This window comes from Phyllobates terribilis, unplaced genomic scaffold, assembly GCF_046119375.1.
Source record: "Phyllobates terribilis strain yellow unplaced genomic scaffold, ASM4611937v1 Scaffold_2__4_contigs__length_985480577, whole genome shotgun sequence".
In the NCBI taxonomy this organism is placed as follows: Eukaryota; Metazoa; Chordata; class Amphibia; order Anura; family Dendrobatidae; genus Phyllobates; species Phyllobates terribilis.
In genome coordinates, this window is record NW_027362762.1 from 610,143,213 (window position 1) to 610,170,457 (window position 27,245).

The 27,245-nt window shown below is 41.9% G+C and overlaps 1 protein-coding gene across 2 annotated transcripts in view; it reads right to left on the minus strand.

Annotated features, from left to right (window-relative positions):
* Nucleotides 1-653: 653 nt before the first annotated feature.
* Nucleotides 654-27,245, minus strand: part of LEMD2 (LEM domain nuclear envelope protein 2) — a 50,653-nt gene continuing 24,061 nt past the window's right edge. For both annotated transcript variants that reach the window (XM_073666511.1, XM_073666510.1), the window contains 8 exons: nucleotides 22,684-22,724; nucleotides 21,599-21,674; nucleotides 19,631-19,707; nucleotides 19,470-19,549; nucleotides 5,607-5,752; nucleotides 4,092-4,193; nucleotides 3,846-3,948; nucleotides 654-1,732 (listed from right to left, as the gene is read on the minus strand). In XM_073666511.1, coding sequence (XP_073522612.1) covers nucleotides 1,591-1,732; nucleotides 3,846-3,948; nucleotides 4,092-4,193; nucleotides 5,607-5,752; nucleotides 19,470-19,549; nucleotides 19,631-19,707; nucleotides 21,599-21,674; nucleotides 22,684-22,724 — 767 coding nt within the window. In that variant the 3' untranslated portion in view covers nucleotides 654-1,590. The remainder of the gene's footprint in view (nucleotides 1,733-3,845; nucleotides 3,949-4,091; nucleotides 4,194-5,606; nucleotides 5,753-19,469; nucleotides 19,550-19,630; nucleotides 19,708-21,598; nucleotides 21,675-22,683; nucleotides 22,725-27,245) is intronic.

Here is a 27,245-nt window from a genome sequence, read left to right on the forward strand (position 1 = left end):
AGAAAAGCACATTTGCTGTGGTTCACCGATTCTGCCTTTAAAAGATATTTGCCTGGAGGATGCATCATATGGAGGGAAATGGACCGAGCAGCGACGTACGCGAGGCGAGGCTCATATCCAACACTAACGTAGTTGCATAGGCATTCAGCTCCTTAGTACAGCACAGGGTGTTCATTTTTAGGTTGTGACAGTCAGCACCCTATAGGCAACATTTATCATTAGATTCATATACACCCAGTGTAGTTTCACATCTTCGTAAAGCGTTTACATCAAAATTAATTTACATAGCCATCAAACTGTGGGTCTAGAACTCTTACCCACCGATGACATTTTTTGGTGGTCACGGTGCTGTTAAGAAACTACTTCATGATCGGCACGTACCTGTGTATACCCTCCAGGCACATGTGCTTTACAGGAACACTGAAGCTTACCATGCACATGGACCAATGCTGGCTGACCTCAGTGTGACGACACTTGGCAGATCTGAAATGTATGGTCACGGGGTGGTTTGAAGCAGCTGGCAAAGTCAAATTTAGAATGTGGCTTACATGCCAATCGCAGCAAAAGCCAGAAGACCCTCTAACCATTTCTCAATACATGCTTGAACAGAATCGTATAAAAGACCACTGGAATAATAAATGCACAGACTCATGTAGAACTTAATTCATTCATTTAATGCTACACAGCAAGGAAAGAAGTGTTGGAAGAACTGGATTTTTCGTGCAGCTTCATTTTTATTAGATGAAAAAGGTGCACTTAAATGTCATACATAGAAAGAGCATTGGTACTGCAAGAGTTAACCCCGAGTACTGCAGGTGTTGTGTTATTCTGTAATAATTGAATTTTCTGCCTCTCTGCTGCTGCTTATAAACAACATCTCTGCTGCGCAGGAGAAGAACCAGCGTCCAGAACCGGAGCAGCCAAGCGAGGAGACAGCAAGTGTCTAGATCTCCCATGAGCCCCTGCAAGAACAAATTACAACATCTCATACACCTCCCCCTCCCCTAGCCCCTTCTATTCAGAAAGCAATTACACTTAAACAGCAGCAGAGGGGCTAGTGAAAGTTTTGGCACCATGCATTATAGGAGGAGGCCTGGGCAGTGCAAAGGACGTAAAAAAAGCCTCAAAATACCCACAGTAGCCATAGGAAGCAGGAGGGAAATATGTCACACGTAATAATGATTTATACGTTACAAAATATTTAAAAAAACATTCAACATTTTCTGCAGTGAAAAAATAGTCTGTAAAAACTCTACATCAAAAGATGTATGTTATACAAAAGCATGAAGATTTCCAGAATTTACCTTAGCTCACTTAACCACTGCTGATATGGGCTCAGTCAGACGGCCGTATGAATTGGACTGACATCAGACCGCTGTGCACGGACTGGCCGACGGGTCTCCCAACCATGGAGCAGTTACGCTCGGGTCAGGCGAGCCGCCAGCCAGTCTGTGCACAGTGGTCTGATCTCAGTCCGATTTATACGGCCGTCTGACTGCCCCTAAAAGTATTGATAACTGTGCCAGTTAAAGACCAGCTATAGCAGAACACCTAAGCCTAAGGTCCATCATTACACCTGTGTAAAATAGTTCATCTTGGATGTTCCTTCCGTGACTGCGTCCATCGCCACACCATCAAATCAGCTCCTGCTACGCGCTGTGATTCTGTGCGGACACGGGAGTCATTTTCAACAAACTGCACTGCACGGTCCCAGACGCTCTTTAAATGTTTCCTGCACATATGGACAAGTTCAGTCTCATGGAACAAAGCTCAATCATTGCATTTGTACAAAACAAAGCGTTTCACTTCTTGAACATTTGCAGTCGGAAAATGTAAGAAAGTAGCATCATCAAATTTCCTTTGGCCGTTTTAACTTCTTGCTATGCTGGGTGACTAGCATTAGAAAAACATGGCTTTTATTTTCCAAAAGCAGCGCCACAAGAGTCCAAACAGACTGTGTATGGAATTGCAGCTCAGCCCATTTCACTAGAATGGTGCAGACCAGCATTAGGAGACAAGATATGGACAGTTGTGGCACTGTCACAGGAAGAATGAGTGCTGTGAGACATGTGGAAGCTGGGGGGGAGCCATGACATGTCACCAACAAGCTGTGAAAGTGCACAATGGCAGCGCAGAGCAAGCCATGCCATTACACATTATGCACTGTCATGGCTTGATCTGCTCTGTAATTTTACAGCTTGTATCCCAGTTGAATGTCACATACAAAGCTATGAAATAGCAGGCTTAGAGCACAAGGAGAACCCAGGAGGCAGTGAAAAAAATAGCCATGAAAATACAAACAGGCACACACCAGACATGAGGCTTGGTCAAGGGACTAGATTTGAACTATAATAAACTAAAATGAAATTTGAATATATATTCTCTTTTTAGTCGTTATAGAGATCATCATTTTATGTTATCAACAGAGGGAGGAGGTGAGCTCAGACCATCTCCTACTGGGGTGTGATTCTCTGTTATCCTTATAGAAGTGATGGAATTCTGTCTGTGATAATAAGATGCTTACAAAAAAATATTCTCTCCCAAACTGGAAGTGTGAGGCCATGTGCACATGGTCAGTATTTGGTCAGTATTTGTAAGCTTAGACCAGGAGTGGGTGATAAATACAGAAGTGGTGATTCCATTATACTTTTCCTCTGATTGTTCCACATCTGTTTTTGGTGGCTTATAAATACTAATGTTAAATACTGAGCATGTGAACGTGGAATAATCTTATTGTGCAAACCATTGAAAAAACTTGGCACTTGTAGTAAATTGGAGAATATTTTGAATGTATTTATTTAAAGTGCAGGCAATCCAAAAAGGGACGACGTTACGGTCATGTGACCTTTATCAGTATAACAGAATGCATAAGACAGAACATATATGCTAACGCTGTGGGTGAGCACTGTGCACTGCAATGGCAGGAAACGTTGAAGGTCACATGAACGAAAGGTCTTTATTTTTTTAATAAATATATTCAAAATATTCTTCAATTCACTATGACTGCCACGTTTTTTCAATCGTTTACAAGGGATAGGATTCTACTTGTGCACCATATATAGGAGTGCCGTGGTACTACGGTACTTTACTGACAATAAGCCTATTATGGGCCTCGAAAGGTCAGAGTAAAAACAGCTAGATTTCAGGATTTTCTTTTATATAGATCGTATTATGGGAAAATAAAAAATTGGTAAAAAGATATTTTTAACATAAAAACTTGCAATAAACAGTCATTGGATAAAGCATTCCTTTAAAGCGCACCTGTCAGCAGGATTGTGCTCAGTAAACTACATACACTGTCAGGTGGGAGACATTACACTGATTAATATGATACCTTGGTTAATGAAATCTGTCCTGTGGTTCTTGTATAATCTTTACTTTCAGTTTGGAGATAATGATATGCTCGTGCTCCGGAGCGGCCTGTAGGGGGGCGCTCTATCTGGTGCTCTGCTTACATATTCATCTGTATGCTCTTATGACAGATCACTGATCCTTCACTGACCTGCCTCCTATTTTACACAATGCATCTAGTAGTGTGGGGCTAAGTAAAATAGGAGGCAGGTCAGTGAAGGATCAGTGATCTGTCATACGAGCATACAGATGAATATGTAAGCAGAGCACCAGAGAGAGCGCCCCCCAACAGGCCGCCCCGAAACACGAGCGTTTCATTATCTCCAAACTGAAAGTAAAAATTACACAAGAACCACAGGTAAGCCAAGGTATCATTTTAATCAGTGTAATGTCACCCACCTGACAGTGCATGTAGTTTACTGAGCACAATCCTGCTGACAGGTGCGCTTTAAAGGTTGGAGATTATGAAAGGATTAATCCAGTATACTGCTCACCTGTCTTTGGGCTCTATCAATGAATCTCTGACATGCGAGATAACAAGATACGGGTTCTGTTCTCTTTGCAAAATCCAATCCATATGGTGATGTTTCACAATACCTTAAGAAGCAAATAACAACACTTACGAGCTTTGCTATTTAATGGATATATCTATGCAGTCCAATTCCTTCCGCGCTCTTAAACACTGTTAGAATTGACTGTGGTCGACTACAAGGGCTAGTGTATCAGTATATATAGCATACCAATGATCTTATCTACCAACGCAAACATTTGCTTCTCCTCTTCCTCCAAACTTTGCCAATGATATCTCAGAAAAATCAATATTAACCACAGCATAAAGATACCTGATAAAAGCAATAGAGAGAAAAATATATTTAGATTATTACATTAAATTGCTATTAAGCTTACTTAGAGAGTGTAAAACTACAATGCAAAGTCAACCTTCCTCTAAACCCAAGACATGAGAAAATTATTAGGGCTTGCTATTTCTAACAATTTCAACTGTAAGGACATTTAATAGGAATAACATCCAAATGTCACACAGCCCTATTGTTAGAAACTAAAAGAGGTCAACAAATAGAAATCATAGAGGACTTGTCTGTAACTGGACCATCCCTAGTGAAAGGGGTACTCCGGGGAGATAATCTTACCGGTAACGAGATTTTACAGAGCGCATGACAGCACCACCTGAGAGAGGGTATCTGCTGATCAAGGACAGGAATCTACTGAATAAAAGGGCGGTATCTCTCCTCTGCATCAGTTCGGTTTCAGAGCATGAGAGGAACTCCAGACAGTTATTTGTACAACCAACACCAATCAAACATCATTATTCCCAAATTTAAAGAAGTTGTCCACTACTTTTACATTGATGCCCTATCCTCAGCAAACTCCAGGCAGACCTGGGTGAGTCATATCTTCAGTACCGTCCTTAACTTTAGGTTCCCTCAAGGACAGGTTACAGAGTACTGCCCTTTTATTCAGTAGGTTTCCTGTCCATAATGGGTGGATACACTCTCAGGTGGTGCGGTCATTGGACAAGGGGGAAAAAAGGTGTTCCTATCGATATAACTTTATAAAGTGTTATATCCGTAGTGCTTCTCTCAATTGTCACAATATCTGGTAATCAGACCTATTCACGGTCATGGAGACGCAGCTGTTGAGCGCTCCCCCTTCTGTCTGGGACAGTAAGTCAGAGCAGAGGCATGGACTGATCCTCACTGCCAACATATGCCAGCTCCATGACAACAGCGTCTTCTATGCAACCTCATCTCTCCGGAGTAGCCCTTTAATCGAGTCAGAGCCCCATTGAGAATAAAAACAATGTATTCAATTCCGGAGATGTTGGCACTTTTGTTCCTGGTGTGACAAAAAAAATTGTTGTGTCACATGATTGCTGCAACCAATCAGTGGCCGCTGTTGCAAAATAGTGTTGACATGTTCCTAAGCTCTTTTTCTTTGCTACTCGCTCATAGCAGTTCCTTTGCCCAGTGAGCTCACAATCTATTATCCATTTTTATTCACGCATACATAACCAAGACCAATTTCAACGGACATAAATTAACTTCCACAGGCATCAATGCTAACCACTGACCCACCATACTGTCCTGTGATTTTACTTTTTAAAAAATAGCCATATAATGAATACACTTTACATCCAGTGGTAGTGAGTCATATGTATAAAATGGAGCACGAGTATTATTGCAGTACCAGACACCACACAGAGTTAAGGGTTAACAATAAAAGTTCAGGTACTTTACCTAGAAGAGCCAAGAAGAGGTTAGATATTGCAGTGTAAAGTGCATTTCTCAGTCGACAAACAATGCCAAGCCTTGGACGAGACGATTCAACACAGAAGACATCCGCCCTCACGGTGACGAGTTCTTCGGTGTCCTCAGCCTTTGCCCTAGCCAGAAAATAAGAAAACGTTCATCTCACCAAATTACTTTATGATAAAGGTCTCTTACATACATGCGATCAATTTGATTTAGGAAAGGACTCTTTCATGCAGCAGAAAGTTGGATTTATGCTTTAATAAAGGACAAGCACCTAATATTCCACATCAGTTTAGGTACCCGATAATCTTCAGGGCAGTAGTGTTCCTTCCTACCCCAAGAGCTGCACACCTTCGATAAACATCAAAAAAAATAAGCAGCAAACAAAAATATCTCTGGGACTGTATGGCAATTTTTTTTCTTAAATGGCTTACTCAGGGGAGTAGCAGGAATAACAGAACAAAAACTGGCCAAGTTTTACTTTGTGACAGATCTGCTCTAAATCCCAAGCATGCTCCGTTCTGCTGAGAAAACTAAAGAGGATTTCATTGTGCTTTTCAACCTGCAAAGGGCTTCATGCACATGTGCACAATGTGCGTTACTTTCATTCATTTCTCCACAACAAATCCAGTGTGCATTAAAGCAGCCAAGTTAGCTGTGTGTGGAGGTCTCTTTAATTAGTCAGAAAAAGGGTCAGGCATGTCCAATATCAATGCATGTTCCTCTACTTCTCTGGCAGTGGCTCATTTCATCCTCCCATGAAAAACAAAGGGACACTCAGCTGAACTGGGCATGCATGTGGTCAGGAGCGAAGGATGTCTGCTGATAACTACAAGTGCTTCTCACAAAATTAGAATATCATCAAAAAGTTAAATTTATTTCAGTTCTTCAATACAAAAAGTGAAACTCATTATATAGAGTCATTACAAACAGAGTAATTTGCAGTGGTGCTCAACAGTTTACATACCCTGGCAGAATTTTTCCTTTCTTGGCCTTGTTTCAGAGAATATGAATGATACCAAAAAAACTTTTTCTCCACTCATGGTTATTGGTTGGGTGAAGCCATTTATTGTCAAACTACTGTGTTTTCTCTTCTTAAATGTTAATGACAACCAAAAACATCCAAATGACCCTGATAAAAAGTTCACATACCCTGGTGATTTTGGCCTGATAACATGCACAGAATTTGACACAAATGGGTTTGAATGGCTACTAAAGGTAACATCCTCACCTGTGACCTGTTTGCTTGTAATCAGTGTGTGTGCATAAAAGCTGAGAGAGTTTCTGGGAACCAGACAGACTCTTGCATCTTTTATCCAGCCACTGATGTTTCTGGATTGTGAGTCATGGGGAAAGCAAAAGAATTGTCAACGAATCTACGGGAAAAGGTAGTTGGACTGTATAACACAGGAAAGGGATACAAAAAAATAAAAGGAATTGATAATCAGTTTGAATGCTGCTGACTGGCATTAATAAATGGAAAATCAGGGGCTCTGGAAAAACTAAACCACCGTCCGGTAGACAAGCAAAAATTTCGGCCACAACTGCCAGGAAAATTGTTCAGGATGCAAAGAAAAACCCACAAATAACTTCAGCTGAAATTCATGACTCTCTGAAAACTAGCGGTGTGGATGTTTCAAGATTCACAATAAGGAGGTACCTGAAGAAAAATGGGCTGCATGGTCGAGTCGCCAGAAGAAAGCCATTACTGCGCAAATGCCACAAAGTATCTCACCTACAATACGCCAAACAGCACAGAGTCCAGCCTCGAAACTTCGGAGATACTGTCTTTTGTGTTTTCATTGGCTGTAAGCCATAATCATCAACATTAACAGAAATAAACACTTGAAATAGATCACTCTGTTTGTAATGACTCATATATTATATAGAGTTTCACTTTTTGTATTGAAGAACTGAAATAAATATAACTTTTTGATGATATTTTAATTTAGTGAGATGCACCTGTATATTCAGCTTATAGGCATCTTCAGACTAAGGTCTTTTATTTTCTATTTCTTAGGGAATTTTTGCACATTTTTTCAACCAAAAACTGCCTGAAAAAAACACTCAGAAAATGCTCAAAAGAATGAACATATTCATTTCTATGCAAAAAAAATAAAAAAATAGACTTGCTGCTAGTGAGCGCTCGGTACTCACCCGGGCATTTCACTGTTAGAGGTGCTTGGGCGGGAGCTCGAGTCCCCACCCTGCTAGTTTGGCGAGGTTTAGACAGCGAATAAACATGCGGGATTGCCTGCCAGTCACTGTAAGCACGCAGTCATGTTGGTTGTGGCATTACAGTTATTGGCTTGCATCATAGCGTCATCGGGTCTATATAGGACCTGGTGACCCTATGCTCGTCACAGAGTACCCTTCAGACAGGCAGAGTAGGGAGAGCTGCAGCTGAGTGAGGGAGAGAATTGGCGGTTTATTAGTGAAGTATTCCAGAGCATTATACATCTAAACTAACAGTCCTTCTAAGAACCAATTCAGCTGCATATATTAATCCTGGGGATAGCAGGAGTTAGGCAGGCAGAGTTTGTGGACACTGTATACAGCACAATAGAGTCCACTGCACGTTCTGTCTGCTGCTATTACTCATATCCATAGCCCTAGATATCAGGGCTAGTAATCTTTTTGCTATTAATTCTGATAATTTGCTTGAAAAGAAATATAATGCACCATTTTTGCTGTTCCATTTGCTTGTTAGCAGCATTCAGCCATATTTGTTTGATTTTAATAGCATTGCTGTATTGTGGAAGCAGAGAAACTTGTCCATCATCTCGGGTGATCCGATATATTACTGTGGTAATAATTCTGATATTTTTTGGGAACGTGACAAATATTATACTCCATTTAAAATTGGCAAGACGCATGGCAAGGGATGGGGAAGTGGATGTGATGGTGATCGTGCACGCAGAGGGCAATCTGAAATTGTGCCTACTGAAGGAGCACAACAAGCACTCATATCATGTCACCCTACCTTCCTGTCCTACTTTGTAGGGGGCCGCGAAACACCACTATTGAAGCCAGAGCTGTGTGAAAAGGTTGTTGGTTGGATAGCAGATAATGCTTCCAGTCAGTTTGACACACCCACCACCACCCTGTCTTCCACACGGTCAAGTCTCAGTAGCCGTGAGTGTGGACCACATATTCCTCACCCTGATCCTCCTTCCTCCCACCATGCAGAGTGCCCGGAAACAAGTGATCACACACTTGGACACTCCGAAGAGCTGTTCACTTTTCCATTTACAGATTTGGGTCTCAGACTTGGCCTGCTTAAAGCAGGGCAAGAGGAGATCGCATGTAGCGATGCCCAAATATTTGATCAGCCACGGTCACATGAAGGTGACAGTGGGAAAGAGCAATTACTGTCACAAGAGGTGGATGATGATGATGAGACACAATTGCCAGCAAATCAGGAGGAGACCCAGGGTGCGTACGAGGAAGACGAGGCGGTGGATGATGATGTCACTGACCCAACCTGGCAAATTAACATGTATAGCGAGGACAGCTACACAGAGGGGGAGGGAGGCATAGCACCACAAGAGGCAGAAACAAGCAGTGGGGTGTCCACAGACACAAGGTGTGCAACTGTTCTCCAGAACACCAACACGAGGGAAGCTGCCAGGCCAAATGTTACGTCTTCAAGAGTCTGGCTATTTTTTAAAGACTGTCCAGTTAACCCCAAAAAGGCCATTTGCAACATCTGCCACGCCAGCATCAGCAGGGGCAGCAAAACTACCAACCTGACCAAACACATGACAGCAAAGCACCCGACTAGGCGGACTGAAAGCCAGGGTCCAGAAACAGTGTCTGGGGGTGACACCATTGCCAGTACCCAATGCCATCCATGGCGCAGGCGAAGATGCCTCCTGCCCTGCCACTGTCGTTGCACATTTGCAACCACCACCATCAGCAACCATGTCCACGTCCTTGTTCCAGCGCAGCGTTCAGTTGTCCCTACCCCAGTACTTTGAACGCTAGCGCAAATACGCAGCCAACACCCCAAAGGCCACAATACCGAACTTTCTTTCTTTCTTGAATGATTGCACTTTAAAGGTTGCCTTTTAGGCTCGCGGAGACAGAATCTTACCACAACCTCATGGCAGCGGCCGTCCCTCGGTACCCAGTCGCCACTATTTCTTCAGGTATGCCTTACACAGGCATGTGTCCCATGACATTAGCCGTGCCCTCACCAACGCAGTTACTGGGAAGGTCCAAATAACCACGAACACGTGGACAAGTGCTTGTGGCCAGGGACAGTACATCTCACTGATGGCCCACTGGGTTAATATAGTGGAAGCCGGGACCCAGCCGGAACCTGGGACGGAACACGTCCTCCCGACGCCAACGAATGCGGGCCCTGGGTTAATTAGGGTTGCTCCCACATTCTAGAGCTCTTGCACCTCCTCCTCTTCAGCCTCCATCTCAGAAATGACTACATAAGTCGGAAGCTCTGCCTCGGTCAAGCGGCAACAGGTTGTGCTGAAGCTAATATGCTTAGGTGACAAACCACACACCGCTGCAGTTGTTGACAGCTGTGACAGAGCAGGCAGATCTGTGGCTGTCACCGCTGAACCTACAGCTAGGCATGGTTGTTGCCATGGCCAGAACCTGGTGGTGGCTCTGAGGCTTGGCAACCTTGCACACGTATCATGTCTGGCCCTTGTGTTCAACCTCAGTGGTTTCTCAAAACCTACCCGCATCTGCCTGAGCTGCTTGTGAAAGTATGCCGCATGTGTGCGTATTTCAGAAAGTCACCTACAGCTTCCACCACCCTCGCCGTGCTTCAGCAGCGTTTGCAGCTTACAGCTCACCACGCATTGGAACTCCACGCTGCATACGTTGGGAAGGATTTGTGAGCAGCAGAGGGCAGTTGTTGAGTACCAGCTTCAACACCTCCATCGGCAATCAGGTTAGCCTCCGCACATAAGAGCTGATGAGTGGCCATGGATGTCTGACATCTCCAAAACTCTGAGGACTCCACGATGGTGAGCGGCGCTGATGCCATAATTAGCATCACCGTCCCACTTCTGTCTACCGAAACGCTCAGTGCTCCCAATTAAAGAGGAGGCATTCCAGGCAGAGCAAGGAACTATAGAGGGTGATGCTAGACAGCCCAGCCTCATCTCATTTTAACGCGATCTGGGTGATAATGAGGAAGAGGAAGAACAGGAGCTGTTTTCCTGCGCTACAGACGGTACTACCCACACAACCACACAACAATTATACCGTCTGTTTAGCGTGGTTGGCCTGAGGAGAGGGAGATCAAGGAAGAGGACCAATAGGAGGAGAGCATGGACAGTCTTCCTCCTGGTCAGGACAGGGAAGTTTTGGCTGTTGGCAGTTTGGCGTGCATGGCTGGCTTTATGTTCTGCTGCCTTTCCCGTGACCCTCACGTTGTATGCATTTTGGCCAACACTAATTACTGGTTGGTCACACTTCTAGATCCATGCTACAAGGAGAACTTTCTATCTCTCCTTCCCCTGATCGAGAGGTCTAATAAAATGTTGCAGTACAAGAAGGCCTTTGTTGTAGATTAAAAAAAATCCTATCTGAAAATGCTGGCAGCAGAGGTCACAGTTTTTTGGACAACCAAGAAATACAAGTGATAGAGACACAAATACAATGCAGCAGAGGCAGGGGAATACTGTCAAAGGTGTGGGACAGTTTTCTCAGACCCTCCCACCACCCAGGACCTGATGCGTGGGGTACTCTGACAAGGAAACGTTTTGGAAGACGCTGAAGTAGTACCTTGCCGAACGAACCAACGTCCTCCGTGATTCCTCTGTGCCTTATAATTATTTGGTATCCAAGCTGGACACGTGGCATGAACTGGCTCGCTACGCCTTGGAGGTCCTGGCCTGCCCTGTGAGTTTTTAGTGCCGCCGGTGGAATTATAACCGATAGGCGTATTCATCTGTCAACTGAAAATGCTGACAGGCTGACTCTGATAAAAATGAACAAAGGCAGGATTGGGCCAGGCTTCTCAACACCACCAGATGATAGCTGCGGAACAAAGTCAAATCCAGTGTTTTTTTTGGGAGGGGATCCATTCCCATTCACCTCTTCACACCCAGACATGGATATACCCTTCCTGATTTTGTCTATTTCATGTCACCCTTCTCCTTATCCTCATCCTCCACCACCATATTAACAGGGTGACCCTCATGCAACACCCACATACATTTTTTTAAGGGTGCTTATGATGCTCGAAGGAAATTTATTTTAGAGGCCTATCTCTAACATTCTGTATGTTATACATTATATTCATGTATACCCCCCAGGTGTGAATGTTTTTGAGTCCATGCACTTAGTGCATGGGCATTACCAGTATAGGAGACCCACTCCTTAATAATGGGAACATTTTTTTTTTAATGAGGACCTCCTCTCCGTCTCTTCAAAGGGGTATTGGAGAGTGCCCAAATTTTTGACAGCCCTTGCAGTCACTGCATACGCAATAAGAGTATATGAGACCCACTCCTTAATAATGGGAACAAAGCCTAGCCGGCTGATGGCCCTCTAACAATAGTAAGGGCCACCTGATGGCCTTGTAAAAACAGGCTTTGTGACTTTTAGAGTCCCTCCTTCATAAATGAAACAATGTGTCTGATCATGTCTCACACACCACATGGCCAGATAAGGTAGTAAAATGTTAAAATTACATTTCCCGGTGAAGGCATTTTTTACCGTTGAAAGCAATGCAAAAGTGCACAAACGCATCAAAAACGCTATGTGTGAACATAGCCCAAGGGTGTGGAAGAGCATTTTGTTATTGTTATTCATTTTGCCTTATATACAAGTCATTACCCTGGAAAGAATGTTCCTTAACATTTTTCCCAGGAAAATCCATTTTGGCATGTTTTATTGTCAGTCTGTAAAAGTGGTGTAATACTCTGACAACATTGTTCACAGCAGTGACCTGGGAGTCTGAAGCTTCCAGAGGTCTTTCCCATACTGTTCCCATATCATTTGAGCACAATTCCATCGAGTTGGCCAATTTATAGGCCCCCTCCAGACCTCTGGGGGAGGGGGGACCACCGGAAAAATACTTGAGTTTCACATTGGGCTAGTTGCTCGGGTCGAGCACCCGAGTATTCCAATTCGCTCGACCCAAGCAATGAGCACCCGAGCATTTTAGTGCTCGCTCATCACTACCTGCTGCTCACATAGTCAGGCTTTTTAGCTTCAGGTTTCCAAGGAGACCAAGTGGTTAAAAGAAGTGAACTGACAATTCTTCATGCATCATCTGCTCTGAAGACACTTCATACTTTACAATACACATCAATAGGAAAAGAAAAAATGTCAGGAAGACGCCTGGACATCTTTTAGAGCATTTTGCTTCAAAATATAGTTTCTTCATTGTTGAATGGAGTTTAAAAAAGACTTCATGAAAATGCCATCAGGGCTTCGGAGTTGATGTCCATTTTGGTGAAGTCGGAATCGGGAGTCAGTATAAAATGGACCGACTCCAACTCCTAAAATATATAATAAATTGGGTAGAGTAGTTCAATGCAGTTTGTGGGGAATATTTTTTCATAAGAATTTGGGAAAGTTATGAAGTGTCCTATAAATGTCTGCCCTATTCCTGATCTAAGGGTCTAGACTTTTAGCTGAGATGAATCTGTGCTACAGTAAATTTATCACTTAAACATGAGCCATGTATGAGGGAGTCGGAGTCATGGAAATTAAGGAGTCGGAGTCAGAGGTTTGGCTTACCGACTCCACAGCCCTGAATGCCATTAGAAATGACGCAGGAAAAAAGTTGGAATAATACTTTATAAAAAAAAACATTGATTGTCAAAAGAAATGAAGAAGCGCCTCGGAAATGACCAAAAAACGGTTAAAAAATAAATAAGAAGCTTCACATTCACAGAACACTAGAAAAAAAGCATCATCTGCCTGAAAAACAAATATCTGAGCAAAACGTGTGCATTGTATGAGTATTTGTGGAAGAAAGCAGCCGGGTCATTCCACATCAAGTGGACCAGTTTTAAAAATCGTCCCCACTCGACCTTCTCCGATTTTGTTGAAAATTTATAAGGATGTACATGTATGTTTGAAAAGAGGTTCTGTAAATTTTTAGGGCCAGTTCTCAAATACATTGGGCACGGTTGACCTTTCACTGGAGGTTCCACCAAGCCTGCGGCTTCAGCTAAGAGGATTTTGCAAACTTTGGCACATAGCCATTAGAGTTCTATACTGGCTATGATGCTGAAATTTGGCACACTAGCTCAACTTTTGCTGCTAAACACGATAAAATTATTACCGGCTATGACAAAACAATATTTCGGCCGCAATTTTGTGTCAAAGTAGCTTGTAAAATGCGTCGCATAAAATTTATGCCAAACTTTGCCCATATATAACTCAAGACCAAAAACCAATAGTAACTGGTGCTTTGCCCTGTACACCAAACATCTACATGACTTTGCATTGCTGCAATATCACGGTCAAACCATATGTATTTGTGGAAATATTCACACCCACATATGATGAAAAACTTTAAAAAAAACGAATTTTACCTATTTTTAGGTCAAATTTCTCAAAAAGGGTACCCCTAAAATATATTAATTCTGACATCATTAGAAACAGCACATTTTTCTCTACAAGGATCATTGGTTTTTTTTTTGGAGTCTGTCAGTTTAAGAAAAGAAAAATGCCACTGAACATGGTGTTATTTATGCGCGTAATGCATTGATTTTGTGTTTGATTTTCAGATTCTTATCACATGTTACAGAGTTGTATTGTTGCTAGCAATGTCTATTATAATCAAAAACCTATAAACCTTTTTGTTTATGAAAAGTTATTGACTATTGTTACATTTTAATGCATATATTATTTATTTTTTAGCGATGGAGAATGAAATTGATGAAGAATCGGTCCAGTGCTCTATCGGCCTTGCGAACAATTCGAAGTGCCACCTTAAGATATTCACCCATAGCAAGGATGAGTTGAAATTGTTTACAAGCTTTGGATTGGATGAACAGAAATTGCTGCGTTGACGAGTGAGACTAAATTTTGACGAACATTCACAAATCTGTTTACACCATGAAGCTTCATTCTTGACCAAATATCAGCATTTGCAAAAATCGTGTTGCAATCCTTTTGGGAAGAAAGGTCATAACACCAAAAAGAATTTGCGAGCTATCAATTTGTTAACAGCTGACCAGTTGAACGAATTTACAAAGAATGATGTGAAGTCAGGCCAGAAGATGTGTGCATCATGTCGAAAAGAATTTGCTAACAGGAAAAAATCAGCTGATCCAGTTTCCTCTGAATCAGATCCAGATGGAATGGAATGTTCTCCTGAAAGTCTAAATTCAAGCTTAACATCCATTGGCATCTCTCCTCTGAAATATCCACGGGTAAGCCAGCAGGATTCACTTGGATATGCAAGGAGAAAGATAAGCCAGGTACAAAATGCATTTTCTAGCAAGATTGCTTCAATTGGAGGGCTTGAGCCGAAAGACATTGAACAAACAAAAACAGCACAGTGCAAAATGTGTCTGGATTACAATCAACTTTTGGCAGATTTGAAGCAAAAGCTGCAGGTGTCCAGTCGGGCAGAAAAGGTCCAAATCTTGACATTGGCACCTAAAAGTTGGTCCATTAAGGCTATATCAGATGAATTCGGTGTCTCTGAACGAATGGTCAAACAAGCTCGAAAGCTTAAATGTGAACAAGCGATCTTAGCCTTACCTAGAATCAAGTGTGGCAAGAAAGTTTCTGAGGCAGTGAAGGAAAAGGTGCAAGCATTTTTGAGGATGATGAATTCAGTCTAATGTGCCCTGGTAAAAAAGACTATGCATCAGTGCGAATAGCACGAGAAAAAAAGCAGATGCAAAAGCGACTATTATTGAGCAATATGAGGGAAATGTTTGTTGCCTATCGGGATCGGAATGGCCCTGAAATTGGATTTTCCAAGTTTTGTGAGCTTCGGCCAAAGTGGTGCGTAACCATTGGATCTGCTGGAACACATTCCGTTTGTGTGTGTACCATTCACCAAAATGTCAAACTAATGCTTGCAGCATGCCCAATCAATGATGACTACAAAGAGCTCATATGCAAAATGGTCTGTGGAATTGAATCCAAGGACTGTATGCATGGCCGTTGTGATAAATGCCCGGGTCCTGAAGTTTTAAAAGAATTTCTAGTCAATGTGTTTGTCAACAGTGACCCTGAAGATATTATTGAGTTCAAACAATGGATTCACACTGATCAAGACACGCTTGATACCAAATAACTGACTATAGAAGATTTCATTGAAGAATTGGTTTTGAAAATTTCTAAACTTTGTAGCCATCACTACATCGCCAAGCATCAAAGTAGCTATTTAAAATCGTTGAAGGAAAATCTGAGACCTGGAGAGCTTGTGATCCTTATGGACTTTGCTGAAAATCACTCATTTATTGTTCAAGATGCCATTCAAGGTTTCCACTGGGAAAATAGTCAAGCTACAGTACACCCATTTGTAATTTACTTCAAGGAATTAAATGGTGATGCTGCGCAGAACATCAGCTTGTGCATAATCAGTGATTGCTCATGACATGACACAGTTGCAGTCCACACTTTCTTAACAGTAATTGTGGAGTATCTCAAGACTCTCATCTATGGGATTCGTCATATCCACTACTTCAGCGATGGATGTGCAGCCCAGTACAAAAATTTCAAAAATTTTCTCAACATGTGCCACCACAATGCTGATTTCAATATCAGCGCTGAATGGAATTTTTTTGGTACCAGTCATGGAAAGTCGCCCTGTGATGGGATTGGAGGGACAGCAAAGAGGTTGGCAGCTCGTGCCAGTCTTCAACGCCCAACTGAAAACCAAATACTGACCCCGGTGGATTTATTCAACTTTTGCAACGAGCAACTGCATGGAATCAAATTTTTTTTTGTTCCAAAAGAAAAAATTGACGAAATACGGGTATTTCAAGAGGAAAGGTTCAAAGATGGACATATAATTGCTGGAACAAGAGAAAATCACCAGTTTGTGCCAATTGATGACAAAAAGATTCGCATTTCAAGGGTGTCAAATGACCCATCATCTTTCATTGCCCATGTAGATAGATCTGTCAGATCAGAAATGCCATTTGTGCCAATTGCAAACCTCCAGCCAGGGCAATACATTGCCTGCATTTACGATAGGAACTGGTGGATTGGAAATATTTCTGAAATTTCAGTCGACGACCATGATGCATTAATAAATTTTATGCATCCTCATGGACCAGCTAGCTTCTTTCACTGGCCTGTGAGAAAGGATACATGCTGGATTCCCGAGCAGTCAATCATTGCAATAATTCCAGCACCAGCTGCAACAGCAATGGGCCAACAATACAGCTTCTCTGAACCGATTATGTTGCAAATTCAGCAACAATTCCAGACCACTTAGACTGAACATTATGGCTTGGGAACCAACAAAAGATACCCAATATTAGGCTTGGGATCCTAGGCAAAGACACCCACCCTCAGGCTTCGGAACCTGCGATAAAGAGACCGCCCGCGGCTGGCCTTGCACGGCTATTGGCCATGGCTCCTAGGCGATGGGGCTGCCAATTCTCGAAAGACAGCATTTTTACAATTCTTAATAGGATTATAATACCAATTCTTAGGGAATTGGTTGTGGTATAACCACCATGGACCAACGCAAGAGTTTGAATAGTGCAGTTACCATTCATTGCTTATTAATAAATAACACCATGTTCAGTGGCATTTTTCTTTTCTTAAACTGAGAGACTCCAAAAAAAAAACACAATGATCCTTGTAGAGAAAAATGTGCTCTTTCTAATGATATCAGAATTAATATATTTTAGGGGTACCCTTTTTGAGAAATTTGACCTAAAAATAGGTAAAATTCGTTTTTTTTAAAGTTTTTCATCATATGTGGGTGTGAATATTTCCACAAATACATATGGTTTGACCGTGATATTGCAGCAATGCAAAGTCATGTAGATGTTTGGTGTACAGAGCAAAGCACCAGTTACTATTGGTTTTTGGTCTTGAGTTATATATGGGCAAAGTTTGGCATAAATTTTATGCGACGCGTTTTACAAGCTACTTTGACACAAAATTGTGGCCGAAATATTGTTTTGTCATAGCCGGTAATAATTTTATCGTGTTTAGCAGCAAAAGTTGAGCTAGTATGCCAAATTTCAGCATCATAGCCAGTATAGAACTCTAATGGCTATGTGCCAATGATTGCAAAATCCTCTTAGCTGAAGCCGCAGGCTTGGTGGAACCTCCAGTGAAAGGTCAACAGTGCCCAATGTATTTGAGAACTGGCCCTAAAAATTTACAGAACCTCTTTTCAAACATACATGTACATCCTTATAAATTTTCAGCAAAATCGGAGAAGGTCGAGTGGGGACCACTGGTCCACTTGATGTGGAATGACTCAGCCGTGTTTTTCTCATGTCTTATATTGCCTCGATGAGGCTTCTTGGTATTTCTGGGAGACCCTGATTTACCAGTACGCCATCCTTGGTACACAGCATTAAAATGGATGAAGAGTAGTGGCAGTACAAGAACAGTAAAAATTATGATAAATTAAGGCAACAAATTTGATTCAAACAATTATCAACTATAAAGAAAAGCTATAAATCGCAGGTTGTAAAAAGGAAAAAAAAAAAAATATGGAAAACTCCTAGGGGCCAATTCATAAAGACTGGAGTGGATTTCTGCTCTTACTTCTGGCATAAACTATGGTGAACTTATGAAGCAGCATGTAGCCACGTCCCTCACACTAAGCCCAACCCACATTATTATATGGAAGTGTTGGGGGGGTTGTCGGAAAAAGAAAAAAGTTACAACATTTTTTGCTAGTTGTTACTCAAAAATGTATGATGTTCATATGTCCGAACACTGGCACAAACTGAGCGATGAATTCTCCCTAGAGTAGTTATTGTGAGCGGCGTACTCTTTTCTGCAGAGAAGCATCTTCTGCTAGAAGAGGATTGTAAAAAGAGTGCACCCTGAACCATCATCTACACAATTCACATTTTTAGGCATTTTCAATTATTTCATTTAAAATTGCACCTTATGATATTTTATCATATCAAAGTTTGTCTCTGCTGTCACCACCATTAAATTAATGAAAACGTTATGATTGAGCTAAGGGGAATGATTGTTTAATTGATACAGTTGGGACTCCCTTTGTATTTTGTCGGGATCATAAAAGATGTTGGTATTTCAAAGTAATCTGTCTAGTGGCAACGTGTGGGCACTGTTCCAGAAGTGTGGCTATTGATATACTTAAAGGAGTATTCCCATCTCCAAGATCCTATCCCAATATGTAGTGGGTGTAATAATAATAATATTAGCAAATACCTCTAATTAAAAATGTAGTATAGTTTTTCTGATTCACTGTCTCGTTCCTCATGCACAGGCATTGCAGGACCTTAGGTATCCATGGTTACGACAACTGAAATAGTAACAGTTAGCTAGTTGCTTGTGGTCTTAACCATGGATACCTAAGGTCCTGCAATGCCTGCACATGAGGAAAGACATAGCGAAGCAGAAAAACTATACCATATTTCTAACTGGAGATATTTGCTAATATTAGTACCATTACACCTACTACATATTGGGATAGGATCTTGGAGATGGGAATAACCCTTTAAGGCCTCTTTCACACAGCAGTATTTTGGTCAGTATTTGTTAGCCAAAACCAGGAGTGGGTCCAAAATATGGAGGCATTGCAAATCTTATTACAGTTTTCTGTTTCCGTCCTGGTTTGGCTTACATAATGACTACACAAAATATTGCTGTAAATACTGTCATGTGCAAGGGGCCTAACACCAAGGTTTCAGTTTCTTCAAAGAAGCTTCAGTATTCACATCCACTCACCATATGCCAAGATGTGTGTCATTCCTCAGTAACCACTCCAGGGCAGCGTCAAATCTGTCTGCAGTATAGCCACTAACATTCTAGGGAGGAGACAAGACCAGGGACAGCCTTGAGGATCCAGTGACTACAGTAAGGTGACTCCAGTCTGAATAGCTACTTACCATCACGTGCGCTTTTGCTCTGGTGATGGGGATACATTTACTACTCAGACCAGATGGATTTCCACACTCAAAACGGCCTAATAGAAGAATGTAGGAAAGAAAGTTCAGCTAAAAGGACTGGCATGTACCCATAGGTTAAGAAGATCAAAATAACATGGAAGAAAAAGTATATCACATAATTGACAAGTTTAAGGTCGGGATGCCAGCTTAGGTTCCTATACCCAATATCCTGCCCATATACCGTTAAAGCATGAACAAGACCCGATTGCAACACAGAACAATCCAAAAATACACCAGCCCAGTTAAAAGGGAATGTATTGATCTGTTAAAATGCCACCCAAAAGTCTTAAGACCTTCTAGAGTGCAAATTGTATGCAAGAACTGAAAAAATAAAAATAGCAAAACTAAAATATGAAACAAAAAGAATTCATATTAAGCTACGTTCCCACGATGAGCTTTTGGTGCGGTTTTGATGATGCATATTCTTGCTGCGTCAAAATAGCAGCATCTTACAGATCCAGCAAAGTGGTGGGGATTTATAGAGATCTCCTGCCCACTGTGCTTTATCTTACAGTAAACTGACCTGCGGTGCGCGTTTCATATCCGCAGCAGGTCAATTTCCCTTGCGGGTACGCTGAGTTTTATGTGCAGATTTTCCCCATTGACTTACATTAGTTGAGGAAAACGCATTAAAAATACACATAATCTGCACCCAAGTGTATCAAAGTGTTGTCAAAGCCAAATACTAGGAAGTAGTAAAAACAAAGCAGCTTTAATTCAAGCCTGCCACACCAAAAAGAGACAAAAAGTGGCAAAAACATGATAAAAACACATGTAAAAAAAAAAAAAACTTTCCAGCCCCGCCCCAATCAAAAAAAAATATCCAGTATGTAAAAAATAATTTTTATAAAAAAGGAAACGCTATTTAAAATGTTATTTTTTTGCAGTCTTATGGTTGTAAAAACATATTTTAAAATTAAAAAAAAGGAATCGTATTTCCTAATTTTCTCTAAATTTCCCCTCAATATCAGCAAAAAAAACAAACAAAAAAACGGAATATAAAATAACCAAGGGTAAGCTCCATTCGTAGTAAAAAAAAATTTTTATTTAAATATCCAAATCAAGTCAGGAAGGGAGGTAAATGGCCTGGTGATTAACTGGTTAAATTATGCTGAATATCTAAGTGAATCAATACCCAAGAAATAATAAACACATCAAACTAAGAAAAAAAAAATGTAAAACAAACAAACTTGCAACAAGACATTCAGACACCAATCTCACCCAACGCACGTTTCGCACAAACATGCTTTGCCAGGGGCACTCTCTTATTACTGGTCTGTTTCACTTTAATATTCAGCATACGTTTGTTGCAGTTTCTGTTGAGTCTTAACGTTTTTATTTCACCATCAAGGAGTTATGCGAGCACTAATTTTTTTTGTGCCTTGAGCTGAATTTTTTTTGGAACGCGCAGCAGCCGGGAAAAAAAAGTAAATTCTGGCATTACTATTTTTTCTATACTGTTTAATGTACAGTTTAAATAATTTAATACACTGGACTTTTTTTGATACACTAATTTACAAAATACCAATACAGCACAATGATCAGCCAACAGGAGGGGTAGTTTTGTGACCATTACACACTAGATGGTTGGTCTTTTGCTCCAAAATCTGAAGATACGGGCAAGTTTTACCTTATTTGCACGGGCAGCTCAAAGATCAGTACAAAAAAAGAGATAGAAAGTAATTAGAGACTTACTCAACTCCTTAGAATTTATTGTAAACCTTCTATGTACAATGGTGACTACACCATTTAGGATTTGGCAGGGGGCTCTCGGTGTAGCTGCTCATTAAATAGCACTTACTGACAAGACTTAGCAGCAGGCAATCTAGATCTGTAGCAGAAAGTTGCTGTAATGCTATGGCACATCATAAAATGTTCTTTTTAACAAAAGGAACAATAAACACGTACCGGCCTCTAAGGACAAAAAATCATACAATTCTGACAAGATTTGGAGAGTAATTTCCTTTTGCTGGGCTTTGCAAAACTGTAGAAATAATGGAGAATAAATAGAATAAAGAATTAACTTTAATAAATAGGAAACAAGAACAATGGAGAATTTAAATTCTCAAATGAAGATTATTAACAATAGACATATAATTTATAACCTGGCAATAACAGACACTGATAGATGCTGGATTATAAAATATTCTGGAATACTGGACAGTCATGGAAAATTAACATGTTAAATTTTGCTAGTAAAATAGTATTATTTTTGTAACCCATTTGGTTCTTTTACCCCGTCTTCTGCTACTGGTTTTGTGAAACATCAGATTCATGTTTCAGAATGGTAACTAGACTACTTTAGAAAACAGATCACAATAGATCTTGTATTGTACAGAGATTTCATCATTTGTTCCATCATTGTTTCTATGTAACCGAATAGTCACGCAAGAATGTTGCTCAGACAATGGAAAACAATGGGGCACATGTTATTTGCTGGGGCACATGTTATTTGCTGGGGCACATGTTATTTGCTGGGGCACATGTTATTTGCTGGGGCTCAACTGCAGCCCTAAAAATATTCCAAATAATGTTTTGTCTAGTTTTAAACCTGTGTGTGTTTAATACAAAATAAAGAGGGTTTGCGTTGGTGGGAAGTGGGCTTGGATTAACTGGAGAGCACGATGATTTTAGAGGTGCCTATGCTATCAACATCTTGGCACAAAGATTGGCGTAAAACAATGCTAAACTATAGGAGGTATAAAGCTTAAACTTCCATTAAATAGCTCTGGAAAAATGACGTTGTACCTCACAAATAATGGCTGCTTTGTGAAAAAAGACGACAACATCCTAATGTTATTTACACAGCATAAACAGCCAGTACACTAAACACTGGCATAATATACGGGTATTACAGATTATTGTGAATGCATCACTGTTACACTGGTTGGACTTGGACAGACAGTAATTTGCAAAGATGTGCAGATAGATAAAAATTACATACGTTCTCATAGAAACTAAATAAAGAAGAAAGCCATAAAAAATACAATTACCGGATCTTTTCTGCCTTCGCAGTCAGCAGGAAGCAGTTTTGCTGCAAAACAAAGTATATGAGGATTAATGGCTGTTAGCTGCTGTTTATTTAGGCTTTTTCTTGCCGGATCTGTTAGAAATAGACAACAATGGATGCCGCATTAACGGTTCATTACTGGACATGTGAACGTAGCCTTACACCCAGCAAGCCTTATTGCTTTCCTCCCTTCTAGTCTGACAATTAGATCTTTGTGTTAATGGCTATGGTAAACATCGAAACCAGGGGCAGATTTTGGCGCAGATTCTGTGCAGACATCCACATGAAAACCGCAAACAATCTACATCTCTGAGGCTATGTTCACACACGTTGTGTTTTGCAGTGTATTTTGCTGCAGATTATTATGCAAATTGTCATCTGCGTCTAGCAGTACCAGCAAAGTCCATGAGAAACCAGAATTAGAGAATTCACGTTTTTGTTTTTTTTTGCTGTGTATTTTGTGACTTGGTTGTGTTTTTTGGAAAATAGAGCATGTCACTTCTTTCAGCGTTTTTGCAGCAGAAAACGCACCTGCGCTTTTTGCTGGGTATTGGCAGCATTTTATCACCCATAGGAAGTATTGGGTGGTCAAGAAAAAGCAGCAAAACCTGTGTTTTTAACGCAGCTGTTTTCCTGCCAAAGAAACGTTCGCAGCAAATTTGCAGCTGAAAAAAAAACAACGTGTGTGAACATAGCCTTACATTGTGAATGGGGTTTTTACAGCCTGTTCACATAAAGTTGCAGAACATTTGTGTGAATTTTTACGCACGCCATAGAAGAAAGTTTGCAAGCTACAAGTGCTTCTCACTAAATAAGAATATCATCAAAAAGTTAATTTATTTCAGTTCTTCACCTGTACTTATTTCTGAAGATTATGCAAGCAAGTGGGCCAGCTCCTCCGAATCCACATGCAGATAGATGGCCGGCACATCAGTGGTGGAAGCCAAATGTGTCAACCTCAGATATTTGCATTGACCTTTGCAGTTAAGAAGTATCAGTTTGAAACATGCAAATTGGGCATGTCTGCTTAGAGACCGGAGGAAGACGGTGGAGCTGACCCCACCAGCCCCTCACGCTGCAGAGGGGAGGCGGTGGAGCTGACCCCACCTGCCCCTCACGCTGCAGAGGGGAGGCGGTGGAGCTGACCCCACCTGCCCCTCACGCTGCAGAGGGGAGGCGGTGGAGCTGACCCCACCTGCCCCTCACGCTGCAGAGGGGAGGCGGTGGAGCTGACCCCACCTGCCCCTCACGCTGCAGAGGGGAGGCGGTGAAGCTGACCCCACCTGCCCCTCACGCTGCAGAGGGGAGGCGGTGAAGCTGACCCCACCTGCCCCTCACGCTGCAGAGGGGAGGCGGTGAAGCTGACCCCACCTGCCCCTCACGCTGCAGAGGGGAGGCGGTGGAGCTGACCCCACCTGCCCCTCACGCTGCAGAGGGGAGGCGGTGGAGCTGACCCCACCTGCCCCTCACGCTGCAGAGGGGAGGCGGTGGAGCTGACCCCACCTGCCCCTCACGCTGCAGAGGGGAGGCGGTGGAGCTGACCCCACCTGCCCCTCACGCTGCAGAGGGGAGGCGGGGGAGCTGACCCCACCTGCCCCTCACGCTGCAGAGGGGAGGCGGTGGAGCTGACCCCACCTGCCCCTCATGCTGTAGAGGGGACGCGGTGGAGCTGCCCTATCTGCCCCTCATGCTGTAGAGGGGACGCGGTGGAGCTGCCCTATCTGCCCCTCATGCTGTAGAGGGGACGCGGTGGAGCTGCCCTATCTGCCCCTCATGCTGTAGAGGGGACGCGGTGGAGCAGCCCTATCTGCCCCTCATGCTGTAGAGGGGACGCGGTGGAGCTGCCCTATCTGCCCCTCATGCTGTAGAGGGGACGCGGTGGAGCTGCCCTATCTGCCCCTCATGCTGTAGAGGGGACGCGGTGGAGCTGCCCTATCTGCCCCTCATGCTGTAGAGGGGACGCGGTGGAGCTGCCCTATCTGCCCCTCATGCTGTAGAGGGGACGCGGTGGAGCTGCCCTATCTGCCCCTCATGCTGTAGAGGGGACGCGGTGGAGCTGCCCTATCTGCCCCTCATGCTGTAGAGGGGACGCGGTGGAGCTGACCTATCTTTTCCATTAGGTGTATGACAAATGATTAAAAAAATAAAAGTGGAGGAGACAAGCACACATGGATGATATTGAAAGGTAGTTGAGAAGAGAGTTATGGAGGTGCTCACCTGCAAGGCTTGCGACTGTCATGATTACCCATGAATATTACAGCTGCTGCAGTCCCGTCAGTAGATGGTGAACCCTTTTTTCATATCGATTAGTAGGAAAAGGAGATTTGACATTTCAGAGTAGACTGCACTACTGTATGAAGGAAGCCGTTCCAGAATGGAATAACAATCTCATAGTTTTTATTTTTACGCGTTAAGTGCTCACACCGAGCTTTTTTTCAAAAACAAACTACATAACACATTTAGGTCTTAACTATATCTTTTGATTTTAAACCAGTATTAGTCTTTTTTACAGTGTTAACCATATGTTCACACCCAGGTGAGCGGTTCCTTAAGTGTTGGTGTTTTTTCCTCAGTATTTAAGCCCCCCCCTCTCCCTGTCATACTGATTGTGTTATGTAGATGGTTTCTGAAAAAAGCTCAGTGCGAGCACAACACGCCTAATAAAAGATTGCACTCTGGGGTGCAGCTACAACCACTGCTCTGTATACCCAGAGCGATGACTAAGCCGGCACCTGACTGAACTGGGGACGCTGCTGGAGAGAATAAAGTTAATTTTCTCCTTGCAGCATTAGGCTACGTGCAGGCGCTGGCCACCATTATAATGCTATTAACCTGCAGATTCACCCTAGATCTGCAGATTAATAGTGTTTTTTTTCTGTTGACAGGTTCCCTTTAAAAACAGACTAGCTAAACTCTTCCAAGCGTTCTATAGAGGCTATACAGGCGATCAGACTGTAAAAAGTGAAAAGTCCCATAGTGGGACAAAGTATAAAAGTCTAAAAAGTGTTAAAATATGAAAAAAAGAAAATAAAATTGTAAAAGTATAAAAAAATAAAAAATAAAAATAATCCACCAAAAATAAAAATATAATGTACCAATCAATAAATATTATGAATAAAATAAATAAATAAATAAATAAATAAAAGTACACATATTTGGTATTGCTGCGTCCAGAACGACCTGACACAAAACTGTCCCACTTGTTAACTCCTTTAGTGAACACTGTAAAAAATAAAAAACTCAGCAAAAAATAATAACACGCGATCAAAAAGACGAATATAAATAAAAATGGTACCGCTGAAAACGTCATCTTGTCCCGCATTAAACACAAACCACCACACAGCTCCATCAGCCGAAAAATAAAAAAAGTTATAGCTCTCAGAATAAAGGGATGCAAAAAAATATTTTTCTATAAAATAGCTTTTATTGTGTAAAAGCACCAAAACATAAAAAAACAATATAAATGTGTCACCGCTGTAATCGTACTGACCCGAAGAATAACGCTGCCTTATCAATTTTACCACACGCGGAACAGCATAAAAAACACCCCATAAAAATTAATCCTGAATTGTTGGTTTTTGTTTAGTCTGCCTCCCAAAAATCGGAATAGAAAGCGATCAAAAAATGTCAAGTGTATGAAAATGGTACCAATAAAAACGTCAAGTCATCCCGCAAAAAACAAGCCTTCATATAACTCTGTCTGCCAAAATATGGAAAAATTAAAGCTCAAAATATGGCGATGCTTTGAAATAAAAAGCGTTTTTTAGTGTGTGTCAGCTGCCAAACATAAAAACCTGATATAAAAATGGTATGGCTGTAATCGCACTGACCCGAAGAATAAAGTCGTTTAATCACTTATACAGCATGAGGAACGGCATAAAAAATAAATAAAACCAATCTGTCACCTGCTGCTGATTTGTGCCTCCCAAAGATGGTAGTAAGGCTTGGTTCACATTTATCCTGCGCTCTGCGCTGAGAGCTTACACCGGGGTTTCCATGTAAATCTCTGAAATATGTGATTCAGACAGAACCCCAGGCGGAAGATTCCCTGTAATGAGGCAGAAAGAGGCACTGCGGATGCCGTCTGGTCTGTGATCCAGTGGTGTCCATCTTTTTAAGAGTGCATAAAAGTGCCGTCGGCCACAGTTTTGTGCAATTCTGAAAAGGACAACACTGAACAGAGGCCAGACGGAGTCCAGAGTAACTCTGTTGCCTCATTATAGTGAAGGGATCCCTCGTGGGCTTCATCTGAATCACGTCATTCAGAGATTTAGATGGAAATCCTGATATAAGTGCTCAGCGTAGAGCGCCGGATAAATGTGATTCAATATGTTAAGTAAAATGTTCCCAACAAAAGCTCCAAATCAACCCACAAAAAAAGAAAATCCCCACTCAGGTCTGGCATCTGTCATTGGAAACCGAGGCTTTCACGTTACTGCTAGCATATAGGATCCTGACAAGCGCTATGGCTCCTCGCCCCCAAAAGAAATTCAGCACATTCTGCACTCTCAAACCCAAATACCCCCTCCCTTCTGAGCCCCACAG